Source organism: Brienomyrus brachyistius, chromosome 3 (assembly GCF_023856365.1).
Source record: "Brienomyrus brachyistius isolate T26 chromosome 3, BBRACH_0.4, whole genome shotgun sequence".
NCBI classification, from domain to species: Eukaryota; Metazoa; Chordata; class Actinopteri; order Osteoglossiformes; family Mormyridae; genus Brienomyrus; species Brienomyrus brachyistius.
In genome coordinates this window covers 28,083,167-28,110,599 of record NC_064535.1, presented here as the reverse complement: position 1 = coordinate 28,110,599, position 27,433 = coordinate 28,083,167, and the positions used below count along the sequence as shown (strand labels likewise).

Genomic DNA, 27,433 nt, shown 5'->3' with positions numbered 1-27,433 from the left:
GGCTCCCGGTTGTGGCTTTAGTGCGTGTACCCCCATCCAAGTGCATCCGTGCGCCTTTAAATAAATGAATATATACTGTTTGCATAGTACAAGCTTTCCGTCTTCCATATGCATTGATACTAGGCATGGTTTTGGTCCCGTCTGTCTCCCGTCCGACACTTCCCAGTTTCTCTCGCCGAATGTGTATTTATTGTTAATTGTCTGGCGCCTCTGGTTTTAAAACTGCTACTTTTCGATCGCCTTGAACGTAAAGGGGACGATACTGATACACGTTGAAGAGGTAGAGCTACGTCGACTCTGGGTATTTTGTTTCCGAGACAAACCGTGGCGTGCGCTTTGTTGCAACTTTTTTTTGTTGTCAAAGCCTTGGCTTTTATTTGGCTGTTTATCGACACTATCGCAGTCGGATAGCCTGTTTTTAGTCAAACTAGTTATGTTCATTGTCATTTATATTGTCCCTCGTTTAGTTTTCATTGTTCTATTTTAAACTTTTAGTCGTGGTAGCCCCCACCCCCTCCGACATATGAAAACAAGTTTAAATCTCCATCTCTAGTTCAGTAAAACCACAAAACCACGTATCAGCATAACTGTATAAGTCTGTCTGTTTTCTCCAAATTTCGCCAATCGCGTAATCTCAACTATAAAACGCCGGGTCTTTGCTCTGTGGGTAATTTGAGTATAAAAGCAATGTATTCATGAAAATGGGCTTGGCGAGATGCATTGTCTGTTTTTTTTCCTCCAAAAGGTCAGAAGGTATCTCTTTATTTTCAGTGCCTTTCTCCGCGTTGCACTGCTAGTGAAACAGCCTAGTCTTTGCATTATTTCCAATCCCGAATCAACCAAACCCAATGTCACGGGTCAGCTTGGTGCAGCTGGACTTTAACCACAGCAAAAGACAAGCTCTCGATTAGGTAGAAATGCTGAACGATCAGAGATGAGATTTCTGTCCCGACGCTCTCTGTCATGTTCAGAGATTAATTATCACTTCGAGTTAACGAAAGGGTTTTCCTGATCTGTTACTGTGTGAATACTGGACGACTGATCTGTAACTCGACAAATACTTTGGCCATTTTGGATTTCGAGGCGTTAATGGCGTTGCTAAATTGATATTGGGGTTCAAGTTAGCCTCATGTCCACCACCGTCATGTGATAAACTATCATTACTGTTAGACCTAACAACCACATGCTAGCCTCTGAATAATTTGTAAACAGCTAGTCTGTAAATTATTAGAATGTAATAATAGAGAACGCCTTTCCTTTTACTTACTGTTGTCCTCATTAAGGGTAAATGTTCTAGCAGGTTATAGTGATGATAGATGTTAATGGCATTTTCGAATTATGAAGTAGCATTTTAGTTGTTCTTTATTTGGTTCTAGTACTGTTTGTTGATCAGTGTGTGGTGGGCTTTGAGTCAGGAACTTTAGCATCTATGTTATGCTTTGGATTTCGCAATGCTCTTATGCTATTTGAACCTCGCTTAAAAAACCTGTTTTGTCACCTTAGCCCACGTTATCTGTCTCCATCAAGTGGAAAAATGCGATGGAGAGCCCTGTGACGCCGCGTCTACTGATCGAGATGACAGGTTGATGGTGACGAGTGCCTCACTGATCTGTGTGTCCCGTCTCCTTCTGGGACCTTAATAATGTCGTTGCTTTTTTTGCATCGCCTGTTGCAGTAACTGATTATGACGATTGGAGTTCTTTTGACAACGTTATCCAATGAAAGTGCATAGGTTTAAGAATTAGCTACGATTGGTAAAGGCTATTGTGGTCATGTGATTGGCTGGTGCAGGAAATGACTGCTTTGAGTTTTTAATTATGACTGGCTGGTAAGGACACTGGCTGACTTGTTTTTTTCTTTGGGGGGGGGGGGATGGCGTGGAATAACCGAAGTAGCTGCTTTTACCGAGGGAGGAGGGAACGTGTTACTGGTGATAGAAAGGAAATGGGAATATGTTTGAGGCCAGATATTAAGTGTCCTAAAGTGTAAGTTTTCCTCTGTTTATATTTGGCAGACAGGAGTAGTACTGTTGGACTGACATCAGTGAACTTTCCCCGTGTTGCTTAAGTTCATAAATATTTAGAGAAGGAAATTCCCCGTGTTGAAAAACAGCATGTCGGTCAGAGGCACGGAAACTTGAGGTTGACCGTGATAGCGATACATTGGCAGTGGTAGTAGATGTGTCAAACTGAGGTTTGGACCTCAGCCAGTTTGTATGAAAAAAAAAAGTACCGTTTGCCATCCCCTTGCATGTCGTTTCAGTGAATTTATGAAACTTCTAGTCAGATGTGCCTAAAACGCTGTGTTCTGTTGTACCGTTTACACAGGTTTTCGTAAAGTTTTTGTGCTGACTTTGTCGATCCCTTAGATTGGCATGGAGATCGCTAATCTAAGCTAGCATCAATGAAAGGAGTCTTTGCTGCATAACCTGGAGTGTTGTGAAGCTGTAGTGCGAGATGCTCGGATTTCCGCTTTGAGTAGATTACTGTTGCTGTTTTGTGTTCTTGTGGAGCTGCGGTAATCTCCAAATTAGTTTTAGAAGGAAGGATTGAATGAATGAAATTTCAGCGGCTTCATTTCCATCATAGCAGACTGAGTAAGGTTCTCTCTGAGGTTGTAGCCGCAGAGTGGCCACACTCAGCAGGAAGCGAGTGCGGAGCCAGATCCCTCGCGTCGGTAGTGGCACCTGCAGCAGCAAGCCGATGCACGTCCAGGCGGTTTGGGCAAGGTCCGCGTCACCCGGAATTAAACGGCGAGTCGAAATCCTCAAGAGCCTGACTCTGCAGCCAGACTTCGCTATGCTAATGAAACCGCTGGCGTCGTGTCCATTCTTGCTTGACTCACGCCGGACACGGCAGGGAAAACATCCTGCCCGGCAAAATAAGCAAGATCTTTATTCCGCGGCAGCGGGGGAGGCTTATTAAAATAATGTTGACGCATCCAAGCTGCGGCTCTGGAATGGTGGAACCCGGGGGCCCGTGGCATTTCTCCATTGCCCTCTCGCCGGGGCGTGAAGTCTGGCATCGTATGGATTTGCAGTGGTCCACAAAATTGAATTATTGTCAGCGGTTATGTTTTTTATTGAATATTCTATCAGACCTGTTCCTTTCTGTTAGTATCCCGTAGGACTTAAGATCGCTCTAGCCATCCCATGAGGCAGTGAGGCTGTTTTTATTTACTTTGAAGCACGTGTTGGAAAGTTTGTACTCGTGCAGTCTCCCGCTGAATATGTAGGAGTTTTAGGCAAAAAAAACATTCATTGTTGACTGGATGACCTGTGAGTCCCTCTGGTTTAGCACCGACTGTTTTTGTTCTCTCAGGAGAGTGAGAATTGGTTCCGTGTGACCCCCCCCCCCCCCCCCTTTTAAGTGGTTTTGGGTTACCTGTTGTTCACTAATTAATCCATTCTCCATTTGAAAACCAGTGGGCTATAAATGTAGCAGTTGTGGTGGCTTAAGGAACAGTTTAAACCCTAGTTCTGGGTGACATTTCGCTATCACCAGGTACTGTACATAAAATTTATTTCCTTTATATTTAGCAGACACTTTTGTTCAAAGCAACAAAAAAGTGAGGCAAATAGCACATTGCAAACATGCATGGTGTCAAGGGATCGACTGGGCTTACAGTGAATGTTGAGGTGGAAATCTAAGCAGTATTGTCGTAAGAGTTACACGACATCTTACAAAGCAAGAACCTAGTAAGGCAACTTCAGCTTGACAAAATGCAATATTAAGGACATCCAGGGAACACGGAGTACAATCAGGGGGGTCTTGGGGCATTTCTTGAAGGAGGGGTGGGAGTCTGATGACTGGTTCAAAGGCTTATTTCGTTATCGGGGAACCACACATGAGTAACATCTGGAGTGAGATTTCTCGCATGGTGGAGAGATGCGGAAGCGGTGTGAACTTGCTGACCAGAGGTTAATGTTTCTCTTCATGGTCTGAGGGGTTACAGGTGGCTGCGTAGGCAAAAAATTACTGAATATCCAAGCCCATCATAAAAGTACCTGGTCTGTTGTCTAAACAGCAAGGCTCTTTGGGCACGAGTGTTTTGAGGTTTTAGGGAAAAGCTAACTGGCTTATGTAGCTAATGCTACAGGAGTAGCTTCCTTCCTTGGTTTCTGCTGCATGTGCTCATTCATAAAGTTCTGTATAATTCAAGCCAGTATGAACGGGTACTACTAATTGAAATCATTGTTCGGTAAGACTGCAAGCGGCTTCAGTACCTGTTGGTTTGTGGTGATTGTTTTTTTGTTCTTAGTTCAAGCAGAGAATTCTCGATGCGCCTGGCTGGTAACGAATGCCGTGGTGGGTTCTCTCACTAGGTTAATGGGTGGTTTTATATAAACCAGATATTCCTTGCCTGGTGTTTTGCAGCAGCATGAAATACCACTTGATCCATAAGATTGTTCATCTGGTAAGAATCAAATTCCCTTAATTAATGGTCCTGGTTCCTTTGTCCACAGGCGACCCCCTCCTGCTGTATGCAAATCGGCGGGACCTGCGGCTGGTTGATGCAGCCCAGGGGCGGTCCAACGCCACAGTGGTAGTGAATGGGCTGGAGGACGCAGCAGCAGTGGACTTCATCTTTGCCGGGGGGCTCATCTACTGGAGTGACGTGAGTGAAGAGGCCATCAAGCGAACGACTTTCAACCGGTCAGGCTCCTCCCACCAGACTGTGGTGTTGTCGGGCCTCCAGTCCCCCGATGGCCTGGCCTGTGACTGGGTGGGTAACAAGCTCTACTGGACTGACTCGGAGACAAACCGCGTCGAGGTGGCTGATCTCGATGGATCTTTACGGAAAGTGCTGTTCTGGCAGGACTTGGATCAGCCGAGGGCCATTGCCCTGGACCCAGCTCGGGGGTAAGTCCCATTCCTATCTAAAAGGGACGAGTTAGCCAGTAGTACTGGGGGGATGGGTGCACGTGAAAATTGCTTGTCAGCTACAGGTGGATTGAATTGCGGGAAGCGGCCCAATCTAGGTCAAGAACAAACGTTTTCTAAGACAGGGCCACCGTGCGCATTGCTGTGTTCGTTTCCGAAGCAAGGAGAATCCGTAGCAGAATCCAGCATCCGTGCTCCAGTAGCTAGGGAATGTGTTTTTATATTGGTGTGTTGTTATTATGGCCCCTACGGCACCCTAGGGGAAAAAACAAGCCGAGGTCAGAGTCTCAGTCAGACACCCATTGCGACTCCGCCTGTCCGGTTTGCCGAAGGTCGAGAGTTTCTCAGTCTACAGCCTTAAGTTGGGTGCCTTCGAGTTGAGTGCAAGTTGCGCCTCGGCGTTCGTTTAATTCTGGCAGCTGTGATGAAATCTGTATGTCTGCTTGGGGAAGGGGGGTTGTTATTCGCACAGGGTGGTGATTTGTTTGCAAGTGGGTCTCATTGATTTATGCTCAGCTCTGACTGAACAAATGTAGGTTGTATTTTGGCTGAATTTGTTTAGTATATTTCAAGACCCGATAGCAAATGTTTGAAGCTTGTTTTTGGTGCCTTTTGTTCAGAGCCAAAAGTGAGGGTGGTTCTCCCTGTAGTTTCTCAGTTTCTAAAGTTCAGTTGATGTCCCCTGGTAGCATTTTGTCTCTGCAGAGATTTGTTTACAGTGATCGAATCCTAGTGGTCCTATCTGATGTTTTGATGTCAGTGTGCAATCATACTTTGCCATTAACTTGAAAATGTGCTTCTGTATTTCTGTTGATTCCACTCAAGAAAATTATACCCCCCCCCTTGCTTTGCTCAGTGTCGCATTAAATAAAAGTGGCCTTCTGGCCAAATGACATCTGAAAAGCTGCTGGGAAGATCTGAGTAGCTTTTAATTGGGGGGGGGGGGGCTGCCCACAGGAAATGGAATAACAGAAGAAAAAGCAAGACGGGGATATAATGTGCCCATAGCCTCAATTACAAGTGTTCCTTTTCATTGTTTCCCGGTGCTTTCCTCTACTCCGCGTGAAACTGGAGGAAGTGTGCAGGAACGTGGTGTATGTCCTTTTAGAAGTCCGTTTCAGGTTTAATCCAGGAAGGAAATCTGCTTGGGAACAATGTTTCAGGATAGTTTTACGAAACTCGTACAGGCTTCCATTGTAGTCATGTCCAGGGACTTTGATTTGACCACGGTCCCTGGGAAAATGTCCATATTTACAGGAAAATGGGACATGCAGGCTTGAGGCATGCTGGTACAGTTGTTTCGGAGCTCGACCATCCTTTGGGCCTTGTGTTCTGGTCCTGTTGTAGTTCAGGATTAGGTAAAATACCATAATTTAAGTGATTAACGTGATACCAGTGTCCTATTTGTTGACTCATGCCTCCTTGCTTTCATATACTCGCCTCGTCACCATGGGATCTGGGCTGCAGTATTAACAGGTCTCGTCCATAGATGTGAACGGTAGGGAAGCAATGAGAGAATGCCGCGAACGGGGCCGCGAACGGGGCCGCGAACGGGGCCCCTCCGTGCTTCTGCGGCTGTCCCTGACATGTACGCGCACCGGAGACGGACACGTGCAGCGGTCTGCGGTGTTTTGGTGGGTTTTGCACACGGTGGTGTGATGTGTCCACGGAGCCATGGGTGGGCCCCATCTCAGATTACCGGGCATGACGCTGTTAATAAAAATATTTGTACACTCCTTGGCTTTCGGCGTTATTAGAGTGGGTGGAGGACACATGAAACCACGTTAAACCAGGAATAATCAATGATGTATAGACAAGCAAAACATAATGGTGGAAACGGTGATTTGTTGTAGATCAGGCTTAGCTTGTCTGAAACCCACAGGTTTGTTGGCCGGAGGTGTGGGGTTGAACCAAAATGTCCAGCTGAAGGAGCCTTTCTCTGTTTCTTTCATCACTCTTCCCCTATAGCTACCCTGCTGGGTCTATTTAAAGTTGGCAAGTCAATTAGGTCACTCCAGACCAGTTGGGTTTTATTGAGGAGTCTTTGGGCATGATGCTGGTGATCGATTGCCATGGAAACCTAATGTGCCATGTGCCTTACTACTGCGTTGCTTTGGACAAAAGCCTCTTAAATGTATATGTGAGTAAGAGATGGTCCAAACCTGGCCCCACGTTAGCGCTGTTTGTCTTCCACTGGCTCGCTGATGCTTATAAATCTGTGTGTGTTTGTACTGAAGTCTGTTGTATGCAAGAGCTGTCGCATTGAATCAAATATCGGTTTGCAAATATTGATAGTGCAACCTTCATAGTGTTCTTTTGAAACACAGCAGGGTCAGTCTGCTAGTCTGTTAGGGAGTCGTGCAATTTGCCCATGTTTGTAAGGGGGGGTGGCTGTCCGAGAAGAACAAAGGCTTCCTCTGTCCGTTCCCTGGGAAGCACACGTGAAATGCACCTATAGTTACCCTACAAGTCTGCAATGCCTGTCATCCCTCCCCTCTATGGGTGGCTCAGAATGGGGACAAGTGGTTCTCTGTAAGCACACAGTCATACTCGCTACACCGAATGGTGGGCTTATCCGGAAACCCCCCCCCCCCATTTGGTTTCCTGTATTCGACGACTGCAGCTTGTACTGTCAGCCAGAACTATGTAAACAACAGTTTGTTTAGCGGCATCTGATTGATGTGGTGCTGGTTCATATCATAGAAATCTACCCCCATTCGGCAATTGGTGAGTAGCGACACCCAACGCATCACAGTATTTTGGAGGCCATCTTCAGAACCAAAAACCACAGTGCATACCTGCACACGTGTTCTGGACCGTGCTGGCGGAGTGTGTGTAGCCCTGGAAAGTCAGGTTTAATCTCGGGGAGAGCACAGGGACCCGTGGCGGGCGGTGAATCTGAACCACCTCGTCTCGCGTTACACCTGCCCGCCCTATGGGCGAGCGGTAGCTAGGTAACCGGGGGTAACCCGAGCGTGCTGATTTTGCAAAGGAGGGTGGGGAGTCGGGCGCCACTGACACAGGCCCAGAGGCCATTGCTTCCGTCCCCAAAACGGTGGTTCTGAACCGGATACCCTTAGGACCGTGTATCGGGGGAGAACCCTGAAATCACAGGGCTGTTAGGCACTCACTAAGACTGCTGCGAATTTCATGCCTGATGTCAATGTTCATTTTAAATGTGCGCTTTTTTTTATTTCCCCTTGGTGGGAGGCGAAAGGCCCAGTGTTTTTCTTTTTTTAATTTGAAGTTTTGATAGAAATTGTATTGTCTTGTTTTAATGTTGTATTTGGCCTTTCCATAGCAGTGAGGGTGATGTGAGCCTTTCACAGCTATGGGACACCCCAGCCCCAGCACTATTTATAAACTCACTCCAGTGGTTTGCGTGCCCCGCCCATCTTGGCGCCACCTGCCCATTCCGGAACACCCTCCATGTCCAATCCCTGACTGCCAGGGCGGACCTTTCATTTCGCTCGGGTCCCACCCAGTTTTTTTTTGCCGACGTGCTGGTGTTTCTGAGAGCGACTCCCAGCTGCGCTGCGGGCTTGTGACTCCGGCGTGACGGGCCTTTTGAGCTGTGGCTCAAAGCGCTTTCCCCACGGAGCGCGGCTGCACTTCCCTGTTTTTAGGGAGATAAGTCCACTCAGCACCTCCTTTAAATCCGACAGCCACCTCTTACTATGTGCACCAAAGGCAACAATTACTCTTCCCATTTGTGCTTAAAAAAAGACAGAAGTGTGTCTTTAAAAAAAGACTAGAAGAACGTGTAGGAGGTGGGTAGCTTTCATTTGCTCGGGTTTTGAGAACTTCAGGGTCTTGGTTTCCAGTTGGATTTTGGTTAGGGATTGGGGGGGGGGTAATGAGGTGTTGGTTTTTGCAGTGACCCAGAAGAGGTTGAAATTTTGTCTCACACACACACACACACACACCCACCCCTACAGTCCACCCTTGCTGAGGACAAGCCGGGGTCTCTCCAGCACCATGTTTGAGACAAGTCATTTTCCATGCTCAGCACCCCCTACAGGTGAACTGGGCCAGCCTGCGATAGAAGGGGGCCAGCTAGGTGAGGGATCCTGCTTGTCTGTGGAGGCGGCGGTACTGGCAGACCGGGGTCGGCATTGCAAGGTGGGCCTGGGCTGGAAGCGGCAGTGTTTTCCCGGACCCGTTTAAGGCGGACGGGGCTCCTTAAGTGCTGGGCAGTGCTGGTTCCATCCTGGAGCCTGCCTGCGCTTTTCAACATGAAAGGCAAATTGATTTAAGGATCAGTACGTTTTTCTGTCTGCTTCCTCCTTAACCTCTTTACATGGACGCTTTGATCCTGGCCGTATAGCTGACAGCTTGCAAACCAGATGAAATATGGAGGCTGGAGCTGTTTATGTTGCTCCTATAAAGAGCGGCGAGTCTGGGCTGATGTGGCATATTCCAAAAGGGAGAATAAATCAGGGCTCTTCTGTGTCTCTCCTCTTTGCTTGTGATCTTCGTGCGCGGTAGCTGTGAGCCGAATGGTGGGATGCCCCTTTGGGAGCACGTAGGTCCTTTTGACACCCGCAAACGAGCAGGGTGGTTTTTAGCTGCCGGTTCTTTTTAATGTAGTAGTTGATGGGGAAATATCAGATGATGCAGTGTACTTGGGGGAGGGGGTTCTGGGTTTAGTTTCCTGGTGTTTAAGGACTTAAACCTCCCTCCCTGAATGAGTCTTGAAGGCCCCGCCCTTGCCACAATCCCCATCACCTGTCAGCCCCCACTCCTTACATCCCAAGTCCGTCGCTGGGGACGTGCAAATTAACATGTTAATTCGCCAGGCCTGGGATAAAAGGCCTCTGTAATGTATTCATCGGTTTCATTTTAATTATGGGGTTGCCTGTGCACAAGGCCCAGGGGTGCAGTAAGGACCGCGCGGAGACCGCTGCAGGCACCAGCACGGGCCCCGGGCGTCGTGCGCCAACTTGGCTGCATTCGTGTGTGTGTTGCTCCAAGCCTCTGAATTACCCAGCATGCCTCTGTCACTGCAGCCCGCTCACCACTGCCCAGGACTGGCTGTGTCACGCGCCCTCATCATCCACCAGCGGCCACAGCTGTGCCACTGAAAACCAAAGTAATTTTATCAATTATGATTATTACGTGCATTTTAAAAATGAGCTCTTGCTTGACAGTCATATACCTAAACAGCCTAAATGAGCTGGTTAACAAAGCAAGGCCCCACTTTGGATGCACGCCGATGGTCTTCAGCAGACACTAATTATCTTTCGGCTTTTACTTCATGCCAGCGTACATCATTTTCTGCCTCCGTTTTCCAAGTCGAGTGAGGGGATGTTCTTAAATCCACCCATCTGCCCCCCGCTACTTGTCCTATCAAATCCTGGTGAGTTGTTTAGGTTTGTGCACCTCCCCCACGCCAGCTTCCCTGCGTCAGTGATGTCATTGGGTGGTCCTGCCCCTTCTGGGAAGATGGCGGCTTGGTGTTAGCCTGCAGAGATCGAGATGAAGTGCCTTTTGCAAGCACGTTCTGCCCCTCTACACTAGACCCGTGTAATGTTACTATCGACAGCGCATCTTGCACACGTGCGGTTGTCACATCACGAAGATTGCAATAGTCCGCTGGACTGAGATTAAGCTTGGGCACCTTCTAACATACCTACCATTCAGACATGTATGTTCAAAATCATCTCCCCCGGCTAATTTTAATGCTTGTTTCTTTTGTTTGTTTAATCAGAAAATCAGTATGAAATATATTGCCGCTGCCTTTGTACAACCTCTGTTTTGTAATCATAATCATTTTCATCTTTGCTGCCACCCCCTCATGGATGGGTGGATTTGTGAGAAATTTAAGAAAAAATAGTGTAGAGAGGAAATGCGAACAAAAGCTGGTCACTGAAATACTTCCACTGTGTGGAAATGTTTTGTATTCCGTAGAAAAAAGCCACCGCATTGCTTGTGTCAGCACAGCTCACAGCAGCAGCACCAACTTAAGACTCTATTGCCAAACGACAGCTAAACAGAACTTACTTGATTGCAATATTCATTGCAAATTCACATTGCAATACTGTGCCAAACGAGAAACCTTTAGCCGCATCATGGGAGCGGGCGCACGTCTAGCCGCCCACGTGGGCTCCTGCTGGAAAGTCCCCAGACCGATCCTTGGTGGAGGCCTCTGGATTAAACCCCATTTCTGGGTCTTAGGTTGTGACGCTGCGAGCGGCTTTTTAAACGAGGCTGGCGTAACGGTGGCCCGATCTTGCGCACGGTGCCGTGGGGGCCGCCTGTTTTTGTCATCACCTCTTAGCAGCCTAATCTCCCCTATTTGTTGTTGTTTTAAGCGGTGGGTTTTATTTATTAATGGCTCAGCATGGCTAACCTGTGCGGCTGGCCAATGAAAGACGTTTGGCTCCCCGGCCCTCTGGAGTGCCGCCACTGGGATTGGCCGCAGCTTTTGGTAGGGGGGAGGGATTAAGGCTTGGCAGGCATGTGCCAGCCCCTGGCGTGTAAGGGTAGTTGAGTGCGGGCTTCACTCTGCAGTACACCGATCTTTAGAAGCTCCCACCTCGGCCCCCCACCCCCCGCCTTTTTTGTTTCTTCCCTCCAGTGCTTTCCAGCTGGAGCTCCTGGGGGTTTTTTTGCTTAAGCTATTGGCAAATATTTCCGAAGGATAATGGACTGGGTGTGCTGGCACGCTTCAGATTTGCCGCCTCCTTGAAGGGGGCGCCGGGGGGAGGGGGGGTTGCTGTGGGCCTATGTTAATGGGGCTCAGCGGGTGTCCGGCGTACACGCGTGCGACTCATTTGACCCTCCCCTGGGGAAGCATGGGTGGACATCAACACACGGGCATACTAGCAGCTGTGCCCCCCCCCCAGCAGTCGCATAGGTCTCCACAAACAAACGTCGTTGTATAGCTTTGTGAGTTTAGTATTCACGATAAATTTTGGGCAGTTTTACACTGATGGGGGGGGGGGGGGGGGGTAAAAAAAACAAAATTCCCCTTTCTGTTAGTAACAGCTGCTCTTTACCATGGCTTGGGTTATAAAGGGGTTCAAAGGAGCACATGAATTTACACTGGCACCGGAATCGAAAATGAAAATGCCACAAAAACACTGAGAGGAAGCAGCCCTGCGCAGCCAGATATACCAGGACTGGCTGCCGTTTTCTCAGGAAGTTCACGTCAGGTGAATTGTCGCTGTGTGATTATGCTGGAGCCGTTTTTAAAGGGGCCAAGTTCTCAGTTCGGGATGAAATAGGAAGATCTAAGAGTGAGGAGATGTGAGGGCCTTGCTGCCTTTGTGTCTGCTGTGTAGTGTGTGCGGGAACGAGCTCTACTCGGCAAGCGGCGTTCATGTCGTGGCTGTGACTTGTGTTGATGAATTTGAGTATGGTAGCTTTCCAGATGTAGGTGCCGTATGTGTCCTGGAAAGCCCCAATTTGTGTTCGAGGTTCTCCAGCCCTCTTCTGTGTCCCTGAAAGCTCTTGATTGACTTTGAGGTTCTCCAGCTGTAGGTGGTTTGTTTGTTCCTGAAAGCCTGGGGCTGTGTTTGGGGTTCTCCTGCAGAGACTTCCCCGTGCGCCTGTCCGACATGCTTAAGGGAATTTCCCCACATACATGCATGCTTTCAGTCTTTTTGCGATCATGTCCAAACAATGGCGCCATTCCAAGGCAGACGTGACTGAAGGGCCCAGAAGTGAAGTGCATTCGAAATGCACCCTGGAATGCATCTTCGGTGCGAGTTTAACATTAGCCATGTATGACTCATCACACCATTACCACTCTTGGGAGTGCTTTGCATTTTTCTTCCTTACATCCTATCTTGTCCTCTGATTTAAAACATTAAGCCCTCTCAGTATTAAACTAGGCAACATATATGGAGTTTATCTAGGGCTCTAAAGTGTAAAAATCGTGTATCTCCAAAAATACATTATTTCAAGAATGTGCGAACTGATTTTCTCAAACTATTGGATAAACTTAAAACAACGTAATGAGACACCTTATTCCTACAAATGGAAATTAAAACAGCTGTCAGTGAAAAATTTGTTGTAGACGGACTTGCGTGGATTGTTAGCATTGCAAATGTCAGTGTCAGCAGTATATGTACTAATCTCTTTAAATTTACAATTAATGTTGGTTGACTAGCTATCAACATTTAGTTGTTAAAATTAGGGGTGCTCCGATCAGGATTTTTGGAGCCGATCATCGATCTCCGATCACTAGAAGCTGTATCGTCCGATACCGATCACCGATTACAGGGTCTACTTGAAGCCTTATCATGTAGCATTATTTATTAACCTATATCTAACAATAATGTAAACTAAGTATTGAAATTACAAGAAGAGGAATATCATGAATTGACAACTGTTTTTATTGGCAATCAACTTGTGCAACACGTCAACTTAAAACATAGGAGCCTGTGCTTGGTTAGTAATTGGGAACAGCTTAGAGCTTGACAAATACAACTTTCCTGTAGATTGTATAAAATTTAATAAAATAACATACAGAACAAACAGAGTCTTTGACTTTAGAGTACTTTTAACTTTAGGTTAAACACTGCAACAAAAAAGGCTATACTCAATTTTGTTTCAAGTCAGTTTTCCAAAGTAAGCACTCAGTTTTTCTAATTTACTTTAAGGACCACAGGTAATAAACTGCACAACAAAAATAATAAAAGTAAAAAAAACTACAAATAACAAAATTCTTATCTCTCATACATCTGACCAGATGGACATGGGACATACACTCGCACTTCAAATGTCACTTGTAAAACTAAAGGATGTTATGTCCTTCATAAGGCGGTCGACATATGTAAACACTGTTTGGTATAACTGCGGCAGGCGTACCTCTGAAATATTTTCGCCCTGGCATAACGTGAATCCATGTCGGACATCAGTCGCCGGAACCCATCGTCTTCCACAATAGACAGCGGCTCATGATCTAGGCATATGAATTCTATTATTTTATCTGATATTTCTTTATGCTTCTTACTGTCCTTGCAGTTGGGTTGCTGTCTTTGAAACGTCTCTGTTACCGGCGGCTGAGTGAGTGGCGCGCGAGTCGCTGAACTCTCCCGCTCTCTCTTATTGCTAGCCAACTTTGAAAACTGCTCATGTTCCTTTACGTGACTAACCTTCAAATGTCTGATGAGGTTTGTGGTGTTAAAATGCTTTGGGTGCTTCCCGCCTCTTGGAATTGGCTTGGTACACAGGTTGCAGATTGCTAATGTGTACTGTCTTTTTCACACAACACGTAGAATTGCCAGACCGGTGAAGGCATTTTAGCAGCACGCAAAAATCAAATTGTCTCGCGAGTTTTGCGTCATCTGATCGGCTTTTCTATATCGGCCATTATAGAGACTGCCGAGCAAATTTCCCAAAGCAATTATCGGCCGATTGTGATCGGCAACCGATCAATCGGAGCACCCCTAGTTAAAATTTCATATAAAGTAATCCATGAAAATAGCCATCATGAATACAAATGTTAACCAGTACAGATACAATTACTAGTTAAATAGACGATTTCATAAAACTTGTTTTCGTTGGTCAATAAGATGTAATTTAACAGCGTTTCATATGTCTTTTTCATAGGACCTTTCACGCGTTACTTTTTTGAAAAATGTTCAATTTGAGGTACCAGCATGGCGGATTGGAAAGTGTGGTATGGATGGTAGTGATGCGTTATTACTGCCCGTTGAAGTTTTATGTGGAGTTTGGACGTATTAGTAGGATGACATGAAAAATCTCAATCGCTGCGATTCGCATGAGAAGTACATAGTGGACGTCTTCAAGATCGAACACAATATAAAATCATCAATAATTTTGCCCCCGCTTGCCTGTGACTGGCTTCATGGGTCTTTCACATTGTTTGCTCTTGGATTGTTGGGTTGCAGAGTTTGCAGGTCTGTTTGTTGCTATGCTGATATAAACATCGTAAATTTGACCTGTAGTCTGAGTTTCAGTGATACTTTTGGTAGGTGATTCACTACCTGCATGGCCACCGTTTAGGTCTCCTCCAAGGTGTCTAGACATGCCCTGTTTTAAATGAAGACTGGGGGGTACTGTTCATATGCACTGTTGGCCTTAAGAATGTGAGTCGCATGGGTAGTTTGCCCTCTTGTTTTGGGGTAGAGGCAGTCTGATTGTTGAAGACACGCTGTGTCCATGCTGTCTAATTAGGAGCCTGCCATGCTTGTTCTCGCTGTACATCCTGTGTCTCGGTCGCTGTCTGGCACCCTGCCGTAGCCTCACACTCTGTTTCCAGCTCAAAATAATTAACATCGAACACTACAGACTGTATTTCAGTGTTTACTGTGTGGTGCACTGGGTTACAGTGTTGCGTCACACCTCCAGGGTTGGGGATTTGAAACCCACCTTTATCACCTGTGTCACTTGGATTTCCTCCCACTGTCCATGGGTGTGCAGTTAAGGCTGGTTTATACTTTTGCGTCGAGCCTTTGCTGCGACCTGCGCACGTGGCCTGCACTACTGTTAGCATTTATACTTTCACTGGTGTGTCTTCCTCGCTCAGCAATTGCACCGCTGAAGCATTAGGTGGTACATAGTTTTGGGTGTTGCAATTGAGTCATGGACCTGAAACAGGAAAAAAAAAACATTTAACAAACTATCCATTAATCTAGTGCTGGTTATATTTGTTCTGCTCCAAAGTTCCCATAGTCAAATTTGGAAAAATTTCATGCCACTATTATGATGTTCTTTGTGCATTTTCCCTTATAAAGGTAGTATCTATACTACTATTTTTTTAGTCCTTTAAAGTACAGATAAACTTAAAGGAGGTAAGTGAAAATGGCCTTGTCATTCTGAGTGTTTTGTAGACCTGTAGCTACGATGCCCAAGGTGGGTTACTTAATGCTAGATATAAGTAGCGCTTTTGTTTGTCTGCGATTTTAAGGACACCTGGTATGTATGCTTTCGTCGTTCTAAAAAAAAATGCTACCCAGTGGACCAATCACAGTTCTTGCAGTCTGTGTTGCCACAACATGTAGTTGCATTTCTGGCTATGGAATAGGGTCCATGACTACGTCGTACTTACAGCATTGATTCAATGCAGAAGTATAAATCAGCTTTTGGGTGTTTGATTGGTGTCTCAAAATTGCCCTGACTGTGTGATTGTGTATATGTGCCCTGTGATTCATTCAGCCCTGTACCCTTTGCAACCTGAGATAGGCTGCAGGCCCTCCCTGTAACCTTGTGTTGGGGCATGGATAAATGGATGCACTGGTGTTGAGTTTACATCCAGGGCAGCCAAGCTTGACAGTCCAGTCAGAGAAGTGGTCACGCCTTGGGGCTGCAATGTGTCCTCTTGACCCCCCTGAGTCAGCACTCCAGCTGAACACCCCCCACAACAGCGTGTGATTGGCTGTTTGTCGGGTCCAGTGAAAGAATGTCCACTTCAGGTGGCACTAGCGCTAATTTTATGACTGCGGCCACAGGCAGTCGTGATTCATGTGCTAGGAAAGTGAAAGTTACACTGTGATTTAGTGCGATAGTTTAAGAAAAGAGAGAACCCAAAGAAGGGAAATAAACAGTCGTTTGGCTGTGAATATGGAGTAGCTGGAGGTTCCTAAAAGCACATTCCCTGAGCGGTGGTGAGCAAATCAGCATGTTGGGTCCAGGAGAGCCAACAGTCAGGCTTATGGGGAAGGGGGGGGGGGGCGCTTGAGGCCTTTTGTCTGCGGTGCTGGTGTGGGTGTAGCGGCGTTGCCAGGGGAGGGAGGCACTCCAGCTGTGAAGGGTGTCAGAGGCCAATTTGGGGAAACAAGAGCGTCCATTAGCACAGCCGTCCGCAGGCCTGTCCTGCCTTTTGTGTTCATGCAAAAGCCAGGGGAAGTGTCAAAGGGACCCATAGCCCTGCACCCCTCCTTCCTGCGCCGGGTGCATCCTCAAACTGGGGGGGTGGGGGGAAACTGTCTCTTGCTGGTTCCTGAAATGTTTCAGGGAAATCTGATTCTGTTTCTGTTGGGGTGTCTGTTGGGGCTGGTATTTTGGGTGGGCGAGTATAGCCTTGAGATGAACGTTGGGAAATAAGGAGCCTCGAGAAACGAGGACAGGCTCATGATATGGACCTTCAGCTGCCGCACCGCTGTGGGGCCTGCAGAGGCTGTCTGTGGTTCTGGCCGAAGAACCTCTCAGTAAAATGGGACGGAAACATGGAGCAGCTCAAATTTTAGGTGGCTGTCATCACCATGGAGATCTCCAGCATCACGTGTTCCGATATGGGGTGGAGGAGGGCGGGCAGTGCGCATTGAAGTCCGATCTTAATTCAGCACCAGTTCGTTATAGCTCTGCTCCAGTTCTTACCTCCCCCTGGGCAAAACGTCTGTCGCTGCCCTCCTGGCTGCATTCAAGTGCCCCGGGAGACGATGCCGCTGCCTTGAGTGAGGATTTTGGCACCACGGTGAAAACAGGGCATCAGTGTCACACGTTCAGTGCTGCTGTCAGGGTGCTGGAAGTATCGCTACCCTTGGAAGGAACTTGGCATGAAAGTGTTCATGAAGGATGTGTTCCTGGCAGGCCTGTCTGGGCATTAGATTAATGTGCAAATGTTTTCTAATAATTACTGCTAGCATTTAACGAAAATTTGCTTGAGGCAGACAGTCGCTGTTCAGTCCCAATTAAACGTAATATATTCCCATGCCTTTATAAAAATGTCATGATGTGAGCAGAGACCTTTGTGTTTATTTGAGGTTGCATGGCATTCTTCACCGTAAGCGAGGCTTATGTTAATTGTTCCTTTGTTTCTTCAGAATATAGATTCTGTCAGTTCAAATAAAAGGATGAAATCCAGATTGCTGGTCTTTTTACTTTTTATTTTTTAATTCATGCTAGTCAGTCTGCAGGCAGTAATGCAGGAGAGCTAAACTGAGTCACTGCCCCTAGTTAGCCGTGCGTGCATGTGTGATTTTTTTTAATTTTTTTTTTTTGGGGGGGGGGGGGGGTGATGGTGGTGCTTTCTCTCGGCACATTTACATGCACAGCTAAGTCGAGCTACGGTTATAGCTTGAGTACGCCATTTACGCGGACTGCTGCCCTTGTCCCAGCATACATACATGGGAGGGGAATCGATTTATTGACCAGAGTATGTCTGCTACAATAGGCGGCGATATGGCTCCTTTCAGCTTCTTTGTATTGGGCTTTTTCCGGTTGACCTATTATGTCACAGACATAAAAAATAATAAGTAAATAATGGGTGCATGGACAATTGAAGTCACACAAGCTTTAATTGCCATCTGGTCAGAAGAACAAATACAAGATCAGGATAGCATAACAAGAAAGAGTATTTTGTACAATATACTATGACAGCATGGTATTGGAAATGTTTCAAATATTGCAAAGTGATTTTTGTTGTATAAATATTGGGGTGCTTCTGAACCAAAAAAAAGTTCAGCAAATTTCTAGCGAACCCATTTACGAATGGGCAAGGATGAAAATGATTGTGATTGTTTCGGAGAACGCATGCAGTGCTCATGCAAAAGCAGCAGAGGAAAACTTTAAACCAATTTTTAAACATATACTAGATAATACATGCAGGAGTGCATGTACAACGTATACATGCAGGAGTGAATCGACTCCTCGATTTAGTATGATTTCAGTCCGACTGACATGTTTACATGTACTTTAAAAGTCCGGTTTTAGTCGGTCTAACACAATAATCCAATTTTCTTAGTGCATGTAAATGTACTGATTGTTTCCTTTTCTATTTGCAAAAGAAGTGTGAGATTCTTCTGAGGGACTCCCTGTACCTAAGCCTGAACGGAAGTGAAAACCACATCAGGCTGCCCCGTCTGTCACCTTGCTGCCTCTTTCTGTCCCTCTTTCTGCCTGCCTGTCTGCTTGTCTGCTGGTTTGTCTCTCTGCCTGCATCTCTGTCCGTCTGTCTCTCTGCCTGCCTGCCTGCCTGTCTTTGCCAGTCTCTCTGTCTGCCCGCCGGCCCACTCAAGAGCTGAAGCAGGACAGGTTTCTGCTCTTGCCTCTCGTTTCGTTCCTCTCCCGTCCCTCACACCGCGCTCCTCACAACCTCCGCTCCCGCAGACACTCATAGTGCTGTTCCCACTGTCGAAACATGGGTTTGGGGGGGAGCATGAGGCGGAAGTGTTTGCATGGCTGCTTATCTGTCATGCATCAGTGCGTGCGATGCCATTTGTCTGTGTTGTAACCACTTTCGCTTGCATCCCTCAGGTACATGTACTGGACGGACTGGGGGGAAATTCCAAAGATTGAGCGAGCAGGGATGGATGGTACGAGTCGATCGATCATCATTGACGGCAACATCTACTGGCCGAACGGCTTGACGCTGGACTACAGCGAGCAGAAGCTTTACTGGGCCGACGCGAAATATAACTTCATCCACAGGTCGAGTCTGGATGGCAGTTCACGGTAATACTTCCTCCTCCTTCCCACCCCCAAGCAGCATGACCTCTGGAGGCTAATGCTGCGTTCCGTTTACCTCAGATGTTGGAACTCAGAACTGGGAATGACATCACACACACAAGTTAGCAGCCTTCCAGTACAGCAAGTTGGAAAGCCATTTACCAGGACCAGGGCCCTGGTTCAACAAAGCAAGATTTCTTGCTTAGCCAGATAACTTGTTGGATTTAATTTACCCCAGTTTAAACGGCTTTTATCCTCATTCACTTACATTTAGCCCAGACAAGTTGGCTGCTTAATCAAGAAGTGGGCCCTACTTCTAGCCCAGTTAATTGTTAGCCATTGTTAGCAATATCAGTGGATAACAACACATTACGTTGTATTTTAAGCGTAAAAACAACGTATCAACACGGCCGCAGATAGCGATTGGACAGGACTGTGTGTACGACCGATTTAATAAGCCGCAAAGACATAAGTGTTAATAGACGGTATGAAGTTATAGCATTAACTGCTATTGATAAAGGGCGCAGCCATCTTGAGTTCTGAGCTTGGGGTTGTCAATTCCTCCAAGTTCACGAGTCAGAATTCCGACTTCAGGTGGTATCCCAGTCGAAATTTCTTACTAGGAACTAGGAATTTACGAGTTCAAATGGAACGCAGCATAAACCTGCTTGGATTTCTGTTTGGGCCCATTGACAGCTCATTGTCGTCCATAGCTGGTTCTCAGCTCTGTGGTGCCTTCCGCAGGGAGGTGGTGGTCAAAGGCTCTTTGCCGCACCCCTTCGCCCTCACGCTCTACGATGACACGCTCTTCTGGACCGACTGGAACACGCACTCCATCCACTCTTGCAACAAGCGGACGGGCGAGGACAGGCGCGAGGTCCACTCCAACATCTTCTCCCCCATGGACCTCCACGCCTACAGCCAGAAGAGGCAGCCCCATGGTATTTCCACGAGATACGCCTGTATTTCACCTCATAACTGGGTCTTCCTATTAATCACCTCCTCCATTTTGTCCCCTGGTTTCCAAAAACAAGGAACATTTGTTTTGTTGTTTTTTTTTTTTATGACGGTTCTTCAAAAATTACTTGGCCTGGCTTCTCCGGCTGCTGTGAATCTGTCAGGTTATGCTGTAGATCCATGGGGTGGCAGGATCAGCCCTGTGCCGTTGGTTGTTATGGTTACTTGGTGCTCACGGCTAAGCTCTGTCCAATGAACACTGGCCAAGCCGGGTGTATGCAGCGATGGTGAAATGACCGCTCGTCATCGCTGTTATACCACCACAGTGCCGCTTCAGATCCTGAGCTGGTCGCCTTTGTCCCCGCAGCCCCGGAGAGCCCCTGCACAGTGGGGAACGGCGGCTGCTCCCACCTGTGCCTGCTGTCTCCCGTCAAGCCGTTCTTCCAGTGTGCCTGCCCCACGGGCGTGCGACTTCTGGAAGACCAGCGCACCTGCCGGCCGGGTGAGACACCTACCCCCCCTCCCGACCCACCCGGGCTCTCTCTGGGCATAGTGTGTGTCATGACTCGGGCGACCTGAACGATTCGCTGGAATGAGGAACTTGTGAGGAATTCGTGGGAACGAAGAACTGCTTCACTTAAGGGGACTTCTCTCTCGCAGACTTCTCTATAAAAGCCGCCGCTCCTCCGTCACTTGAGTGTGAGGCAAGAACAGCAGTTTTCAGAGGCAGAATCAATGCCCCTTTTGTTCTAACTGTGGGACCTTCAGCGTGTTTACGTAGTTTAAAGCGAAATGTGAGTCTTTCTAAGATTGGTTTTAAACTCTTATATATCTAGCTGATACAAACAGCCTTTTTAAGATCTGAACTTCTAAGACCTCTTGCTTATGTAGAAAGATCGCAAATCGTAACACTAAGTATTATAATGTTTAAGAAATGTTTTGAGAAGCAGAAGCAGGTACAAGTAAGATTATATAATAGAATTTGGTTGATCGGATTTAGTTAATCTGAAGTAGCATTTTGAGGAGAATTTTTTTTTTTTTTTTTTTTTTACCCCTTTTTGGTACATAGTGCAGTTTGTTGTCCTGTTTTTTTTTTTTTTAAATATATCCAGGAAGCCACTGGAAAATGAGCTGATTTTTTTTTTTTCATAATTTACCAGGCAGAACTTTACAATCCGGCTGGCCGAAAGTGTCTCCACCTCACATTTCTGCCGCTTTACTCTGGTTTTTGCTCCCCTCAGACCTGGAATAAGAGTGGTGGAGGGAGGGGCCGCACTTACTGGAAGAACCCCCCCCCCCATTTTGGCATTGTTGGGTTTTATGCTTTATTTTGGGGGGGGGGGGTTGGACTGTGATGTTTGACGCTACCCCAGGCTGCCTTATTCACAGGGCTTGGTGAACTTGGTGAGGGAACTGCTTTCTGGGTATTGTCCAGCTGCGGAAAGCAGCCCTTGGCTCCTTGCACAGCAGTGGGGGGGAGGGGGGGTCACCCCTATCCCCTGACCCCTATTCACCATCCCCTTGGCAGATAAAGCCAACGTAGACTCGAAAACAAGAGGTGAAAAGCAGTAATTTGTTAGCTCCTTTTTGGGCCCTGCCACAGACATCCCCAACCCCCCAGCCCAGTGGTCAGGTCGTCGCCGTCCACATTATCTCTCTACACAGCCAAACGGGGGGGGGGGCTTCAGCCCTAGCCACTGTGGTTTCTAGCCTTTCTCTGGGTCTGATCTTTTGTTGTCCAGTTTGACGCAAGTTAACAAGTCTTGATTGGTCATTCAGTGAGTAGTGTGGAGCAGCCGCGGTGCTGGAGCAGAGGCGGGGGCTCGTGGTCTTGGGGCAGCCCAGCGCGGCAACCGCAGGGTCCTCCCTGGTGCAGAGTTACTGAAAAGGCCGGCAGATTTAGCCACATACTGGGAAAGAAGGGCAGCTTTTAAAAGTCTTTCAGCTGCATTTGTAGCACCAGCAAAAGGAAGGGGGGGTGCCTTTTGTTTGTCCGGCAGGCCGGTCTAACTGGATGGGGGCCTTGGGGTGGGGGTGGGGGGAACTGGGCTCGAGGGGGGAGCCTGTACAGAGTCCCGCTGGTCATGCTTGGTTGTCCAGCGTGAGCTCTGCTTGATCTTTTCAAAGCAGGAAAGAATAGGGCCGACAGTCCCTGCACACAGGCAAGAAAGCCCCCCCCCATGCCATGTACACCACTCAGAAAGGGGGGGGGGGGGGCACAGTGTCTCATGTTGCGCGGGCCGGGAGTGGCCTCCAGTCGGACAGAGTGCGGCGGGCCTGCACTGGGATCAGGTGACGGTGCTCCGTGCCGCTCTGAAGCTCCACTTCCCCGCTGAAGTCCTCCCTTTGTACGGGGGGGAGGAGGATTTGTCATCGCAATTCATGGTGGCTCAGTGGGCAGCACTGTAGCCTGACACCCCCAGGGCTGTGGGTTCAATTGCTCCCCCCTGTGTGTGTGTGTGTGTGTGTGTGTGTGTGTGTGTGTGTGTGTGTGTGTGTGTGTGTGTGTGTGTGTGTGTGTGTGTGTGTGTGTGTGCGTGCGTGCGCGCGCGGATATGGGTGTATTTACCATATTGTGGGGACCAAATGTCCCCAAAATGAGGTACAAGCTGGAGCTTTTTCAAGTCCCAAAAATATCAAGCTCAGTTTTTATTTAAAAAATCTGAATTCAATCAAGCTATAAATGGCAAAAGGTCTTGTATTTTCTATGATTAGTTGTAATTAATATTAGGCCTGGGTGGGGTTAGGGTTATCATAAGGGTTGATAATATGAGATGCCATAACTGATGTAGAAGGGACCCTCCAGTGATGTTTTTTTGAATCGGTCAGAGGGTTCTCTGGGGGCTAATTAGCTTTCAGCACTGGCTAGTTGTGGCCCCACCCCTGTTTACGCCCCTGATGTCCTGTGCTTCCTGGAATGGGACTCCAGGATTCCTGTGACTCTGTATTAGATAAGCGGGGATGGTGACTGGTAATTTTAACTTGTAGGGTTGGTTTCGACTTGCTGGTTGAATTTGGCCCCCATTGAAGCTTAGCCTGTCCCTGACCAGGCCCCACCCAGCTGCTGCTCCTGGCCCGGCGCACAGACTTGCGGCGCATCTCGTTGGACACGCCCGACTTCACCGACATCGTGCTGAACGTAGAGGACATCAGGCACGCCATCGCCATCGACTATGACCCCGTGGAGGGGCTGGTGTACTGGACCGACGACGAGGTGCGCGCCATCCGGCGTTCCCGGCTGGACGGCAGCAGCAGCCAGTTCGTGGTCACCTCACAGATCAGCCACCCTGACGGCATCGCCGTGGACTGGATTGCCCGCAACCTCTACTGGACCGACACGGGAACGGACCGCATCGAAGTCACCCGACTCAACGGCACCATGCGCAAGATCCTCATCTCCGAGGATCTGGACGAACCACGGGCCATCGTGCTGGACCCAGTTGTGGGGTATGTACCCCCCACCCCCCGCCTTCATCCTAGCTGTTATTAAACAGACCAGGGTTGCAGAAATGCCTGTGGAAGGTGGCTTGTCTCTTGAAAATGCCAATCAAAGCTGCTGAAAATATAAACAAGCATAAAACATTCTAGACGTTTCCTTCACAAGCTGTGTATTTTGTCCTGCTGTCTTACATTCCCCATATGGGCGATGTCTTTAGGTCTGGCTCCTCCCCCAGACCTCCAAGTCCACGCCTTCTCTCGTTGACATCTGGTGGCATTGGGGCCCAGTGTTTCTTGTTTGTTTATTCTCATCTCTTATCTCTTGCTCCCTCGGGCCTCGCGTGTCAGAGGCGGACTCAAAAAAAATAAACAAGCTTCCAAGGCCTTGCTGGGTGGCTGATCCAGGATGATTTACACAGGTTTGGTGCTATGGGCCAGCCTGCAGTCCTGAGGATAGAAACCTTACTATTAACCACAGGCATGATCGCACAGTTAAGACCAGATACGTCCACCAGTGAGGAGCAGCATTTGAGCAGAAAGGTTCACGTCGTGTACGGCACCTGTCTTAGGACTTGTGTTGACTTTTGGGTCCTTTTCTTTCTGATTCTTGATCAACTAGGTACATGTACTGGACGGATTGGGGGGAAATCCCGAAGATTGAGCGGGCCGCCCTGGACGGGTCCGACCGTGTGATCATGGTCAACACCTCCCTGGGCTGGCCCAATGGGCTGGCGCTGGACTACGAGGAGCGCAAGATCTACTGGGGCGATGCCAAAACGGACAGGATCGAGGTGAGGAGCAGCTGAAGGGGTCTCTTTGTTTTGCGTAGACCCCTGTGTTTTCTCAGAATGTGCTGGCATGCTTGTCCGCCCCCCTCCCACCCCCCCCACCCCGAGCCCCTTAGGCTTGGTTTGTAAGTGCAGGTCACAGGATGATGCTCCTCCCCCCCCCCCCGAAATCGTTAATCAGCCTTATCTGCTCTTACACCACGACGGGATGTTCTGTCGAAACCTGCTTTGGCATGTTCATCAGTCAGTGTGCTGAAGGTGTGTGTGTATATATTTTTGTCATGGAGTGGGTGGGGAGATGCACCACTCATCACATAATCTAGGGGATAAGGGGTTTCTGAGCCAGGTGGGGCGCTGGCTTGGGGGATGTACAGCCCCACCCCTCATTGCTGCCATCCGTGTCTCTGACGTAATTCCCACTCCCTGCTGTAATGGCTGAAATCTGCCTTTTTTAAATTCTCTAATTGTTGATTTGCACGTTTCGGGGTCACCCTGAGCTTCCCTGTGGTCATGCACAGGAAGGGCTGCCTACCATTTGTGTCGCTAAAACTCGGCTCATTAACAACTGAGGGGACCAAGTGTCCTTTCAGCGACGAGCAGAAGTTCCTTGCTGAGGGTCATGCAGCCAAAGGGCCACATCTTGGAGGTATTTGAGGAAATGTTCTTTGGTGCACCAACTCACGTGTGAAGTTCGCAGTGATTTTTGGCACTTTCCCTTGTCTGTCATGCGTTTGTCATGATTGAGCCCTTGACTGCGATGAATTTACTCGCGCCTGTTAAGATGTTCCCAGAAAACTTTGCTCACCTTAAGTGCAACTGCTGTGAGAGGCTGTCCTCAGTAGGTACTGATGACAGCTGATTCTGAGATGATGTGTCCCCCCCACCTCTCGGCACCCAGAGATTAGTTTTATCCCCTCAGACTTTAATACCCCCGCTCTGGAGGGGTTTGCCCTGGTCTCATCTTGGGGGCCAGAACCCTCCCTCCTGTTTTTGTTAAAGGTCACCCAACACTGGGAAGGGGAGGGTGGTACATGGCCCGGCCCGGCCCGCTGGCTCTCCCTCGTGCCCAGATGTGGTGCTCTGTGGCGAGGCTCACATCTGTTCCCAATTGCCGGCCGCGCTCCAGCTGTGGTCAGCAGCGTTTAGAATAGCCTCAGAATGCGGAACTGGCACCGTACTGCGGCTGCAGCTCCCGGCAGTCAGGGCCTCTGGCCCAAACCGTCCCGCTCGAGGATGGAAACTCTATATTTGCGCACACACACACACACACACACAACCTCATGGAGTGTTTGCATGTGCCGCCATGTGTGTTTGGATCCACAAAGCAGCGTCCTCATTCTGAGGCTGGTCTCGTAGCACGGAACCGGTATGAAAAGTGCTGATTTTTGAGGACCTTGACAACAACCCGGAGCTGTGAGCCAGTTTCACCGGTTTGTAGCCTGTCTACTCGGCTGCATCTCCAGTCGAGGGGAGATGGGGTTCTGGTTTTCGGCGGTGTGGTTCCGATCCAGAACACGGTCGGCTGTCTCATGCCACTGTGAAGCCTGCTGCGGCATGAACGCTTAATCCCTGTGCAGTTTGTCCCAAAACCTCGCGATTATGTCATAAGGCCGCTGAAAGCAGCTGGACCAAATACCCACCCAGAGTCTCCCACACGTCAGAGGGACGGCCGCACTCTTGCTGTCTGCCGGACGGTCGTTTGGGCAGCATGTGCCTCTCCCTAGTCCGCTTCTTATTGCCCACCCCCCCTCTAACCCCAGACTGCTATCCCCTCCCCCCACGGCCACATCCTAGGCTCACGCAACACCATTGAAATTCAATCAGCGAGATGCTGCTGTTGTGATTCAAATGTATCCCTGTGATATGTGGAGACCCCTCGTAAAAGTGTGTGTGTGTGTGTGCGTGCGTGCGTGCGTGCATGTTAGAAGCAGATATGTGATATGGAGACCCCGTATGTTTGCAGTTAATAGCCTTAGTGGTTCGCCAAATGAAGCAGGCCCCTTCCTTAATATCTGTAATCCTTGCGCAATATGTGGCAGAACGCTCCCCAGAGCATCTGTCATCCCTGCCACGATGGGGTCAGTGACAGTTGCCTCCAGAGCCATGTGTTTGACCTGCCGCAGCACCTCCCCCAGCAGTGGCCCTGCAGTACGCTCTCCTTGAGTAGCTAGACGTGCTGGTGGATGTGAAACAGGCAGGTGGGTGAGCGCTGGCTCCCCGAGGAGCCGCCTCAGGCCAGAGGTTTCATCGTCTCCTTCGTCTCTGGCAGGTGATGAACATGGACGGCACGGCCCGACGGATCCTGGTGGAGGACAAGCTGCCCCACATCTTCGGCTTCACGCTGCTGGGCGACTTCATCTACTGGACTGACTGGCAGCGCCGCAGCATTGAGCGCGTGCACACACGCTCAGCAGAGCGCGAGGTCATCATCGACCAGCTGCCTGACCTCATGGGCCTTAAGGCCACATATGTGCACCGTTCATTCGGTGAGTCTCCGTCGGTGGCTCCTCCGCCCCCAGCATGCTAATCGGCGCGTCGGATGTCAATCGATTTCGGATTTTGTGTCTAGGCACCAACCCCTGCGCTGAGAATAACGGGGGCTGCAGCCACCTGTGCCTGAACCGGCCTCAGGGGGTCCAGTGCGCCTGCCCCATCGGCCTGGAGCTCATCGGCGACATGAGCACCTGCATCGTCCCCGAGGCCTTCCTGCTCTTCTCCCGCCACACCGATATCCGCCGCATCTCCCTGGAGACGAACAACAACAATGTGGCCATCCCGCTCACCGGTGTCAAGGAGGCCTCTGCTCTGGACTTCGACGTAACGGACAACCGCATCTACTGGACAGACATCACGCTGAAGGTGGGGTTTTGGGGGGAGGAGGGGGCGCTGTGCCGGTCTGGCTGGCTCAGTGCCTGCAGCTGTCTGTGTAATAGGCTCTCTGGGGACTCTAGCTTGGAAATAATTGATGGCAGATTTTTTCTTTTCTTTTTTTTTTGGTCTGTTTTG

The 27,433-nt window shown here is 48.7% G+C and overlaps 1 protein-coding gene across 1 annotated transcript in view; it reads left to right on the top strand.

Moving 5' to 3' along the window:
- LOC125738762 (low-density lipoprotein receptor-related protein 6-like) overlaps positions 1-27,433 on the top strand; it is a 41,606-nt gene that overhangs the window by 562 nt on the left and 13,611 nt on the right. Inside the window, exons 2-9 of the mRNA XM_049008055.1 lie at positions 4,466-4,862; positions 19,053-19,250; positions 19,989-20,185; positions 20,569-20,703; positions 23,252-23,648; positions 24,259-24,430; positions 26,697-26,913; positions 26,997-27,286. Coding sequence (XP_048864012.1) covers positions 4,466-4,862; positions 19,053-19,250; positions 19,989-20,185; positions 20,569-20,703; positions 23,252-23,648; positions 24,259-24,430; positions 26,697-26,913; positions 26,997-27,286 — 2,003 coding nt within the window. The remainder of the gene's footprint in view (positions 1-4,465; positions 4,863-19,052; positions 19,251-19,988; positions 20,186-20,568; positions 20,704-23,251; positions 23,649-24,258; positions 24,431-26,696; positions 26,914-26,996; positions 27,287-27,433) is intronic.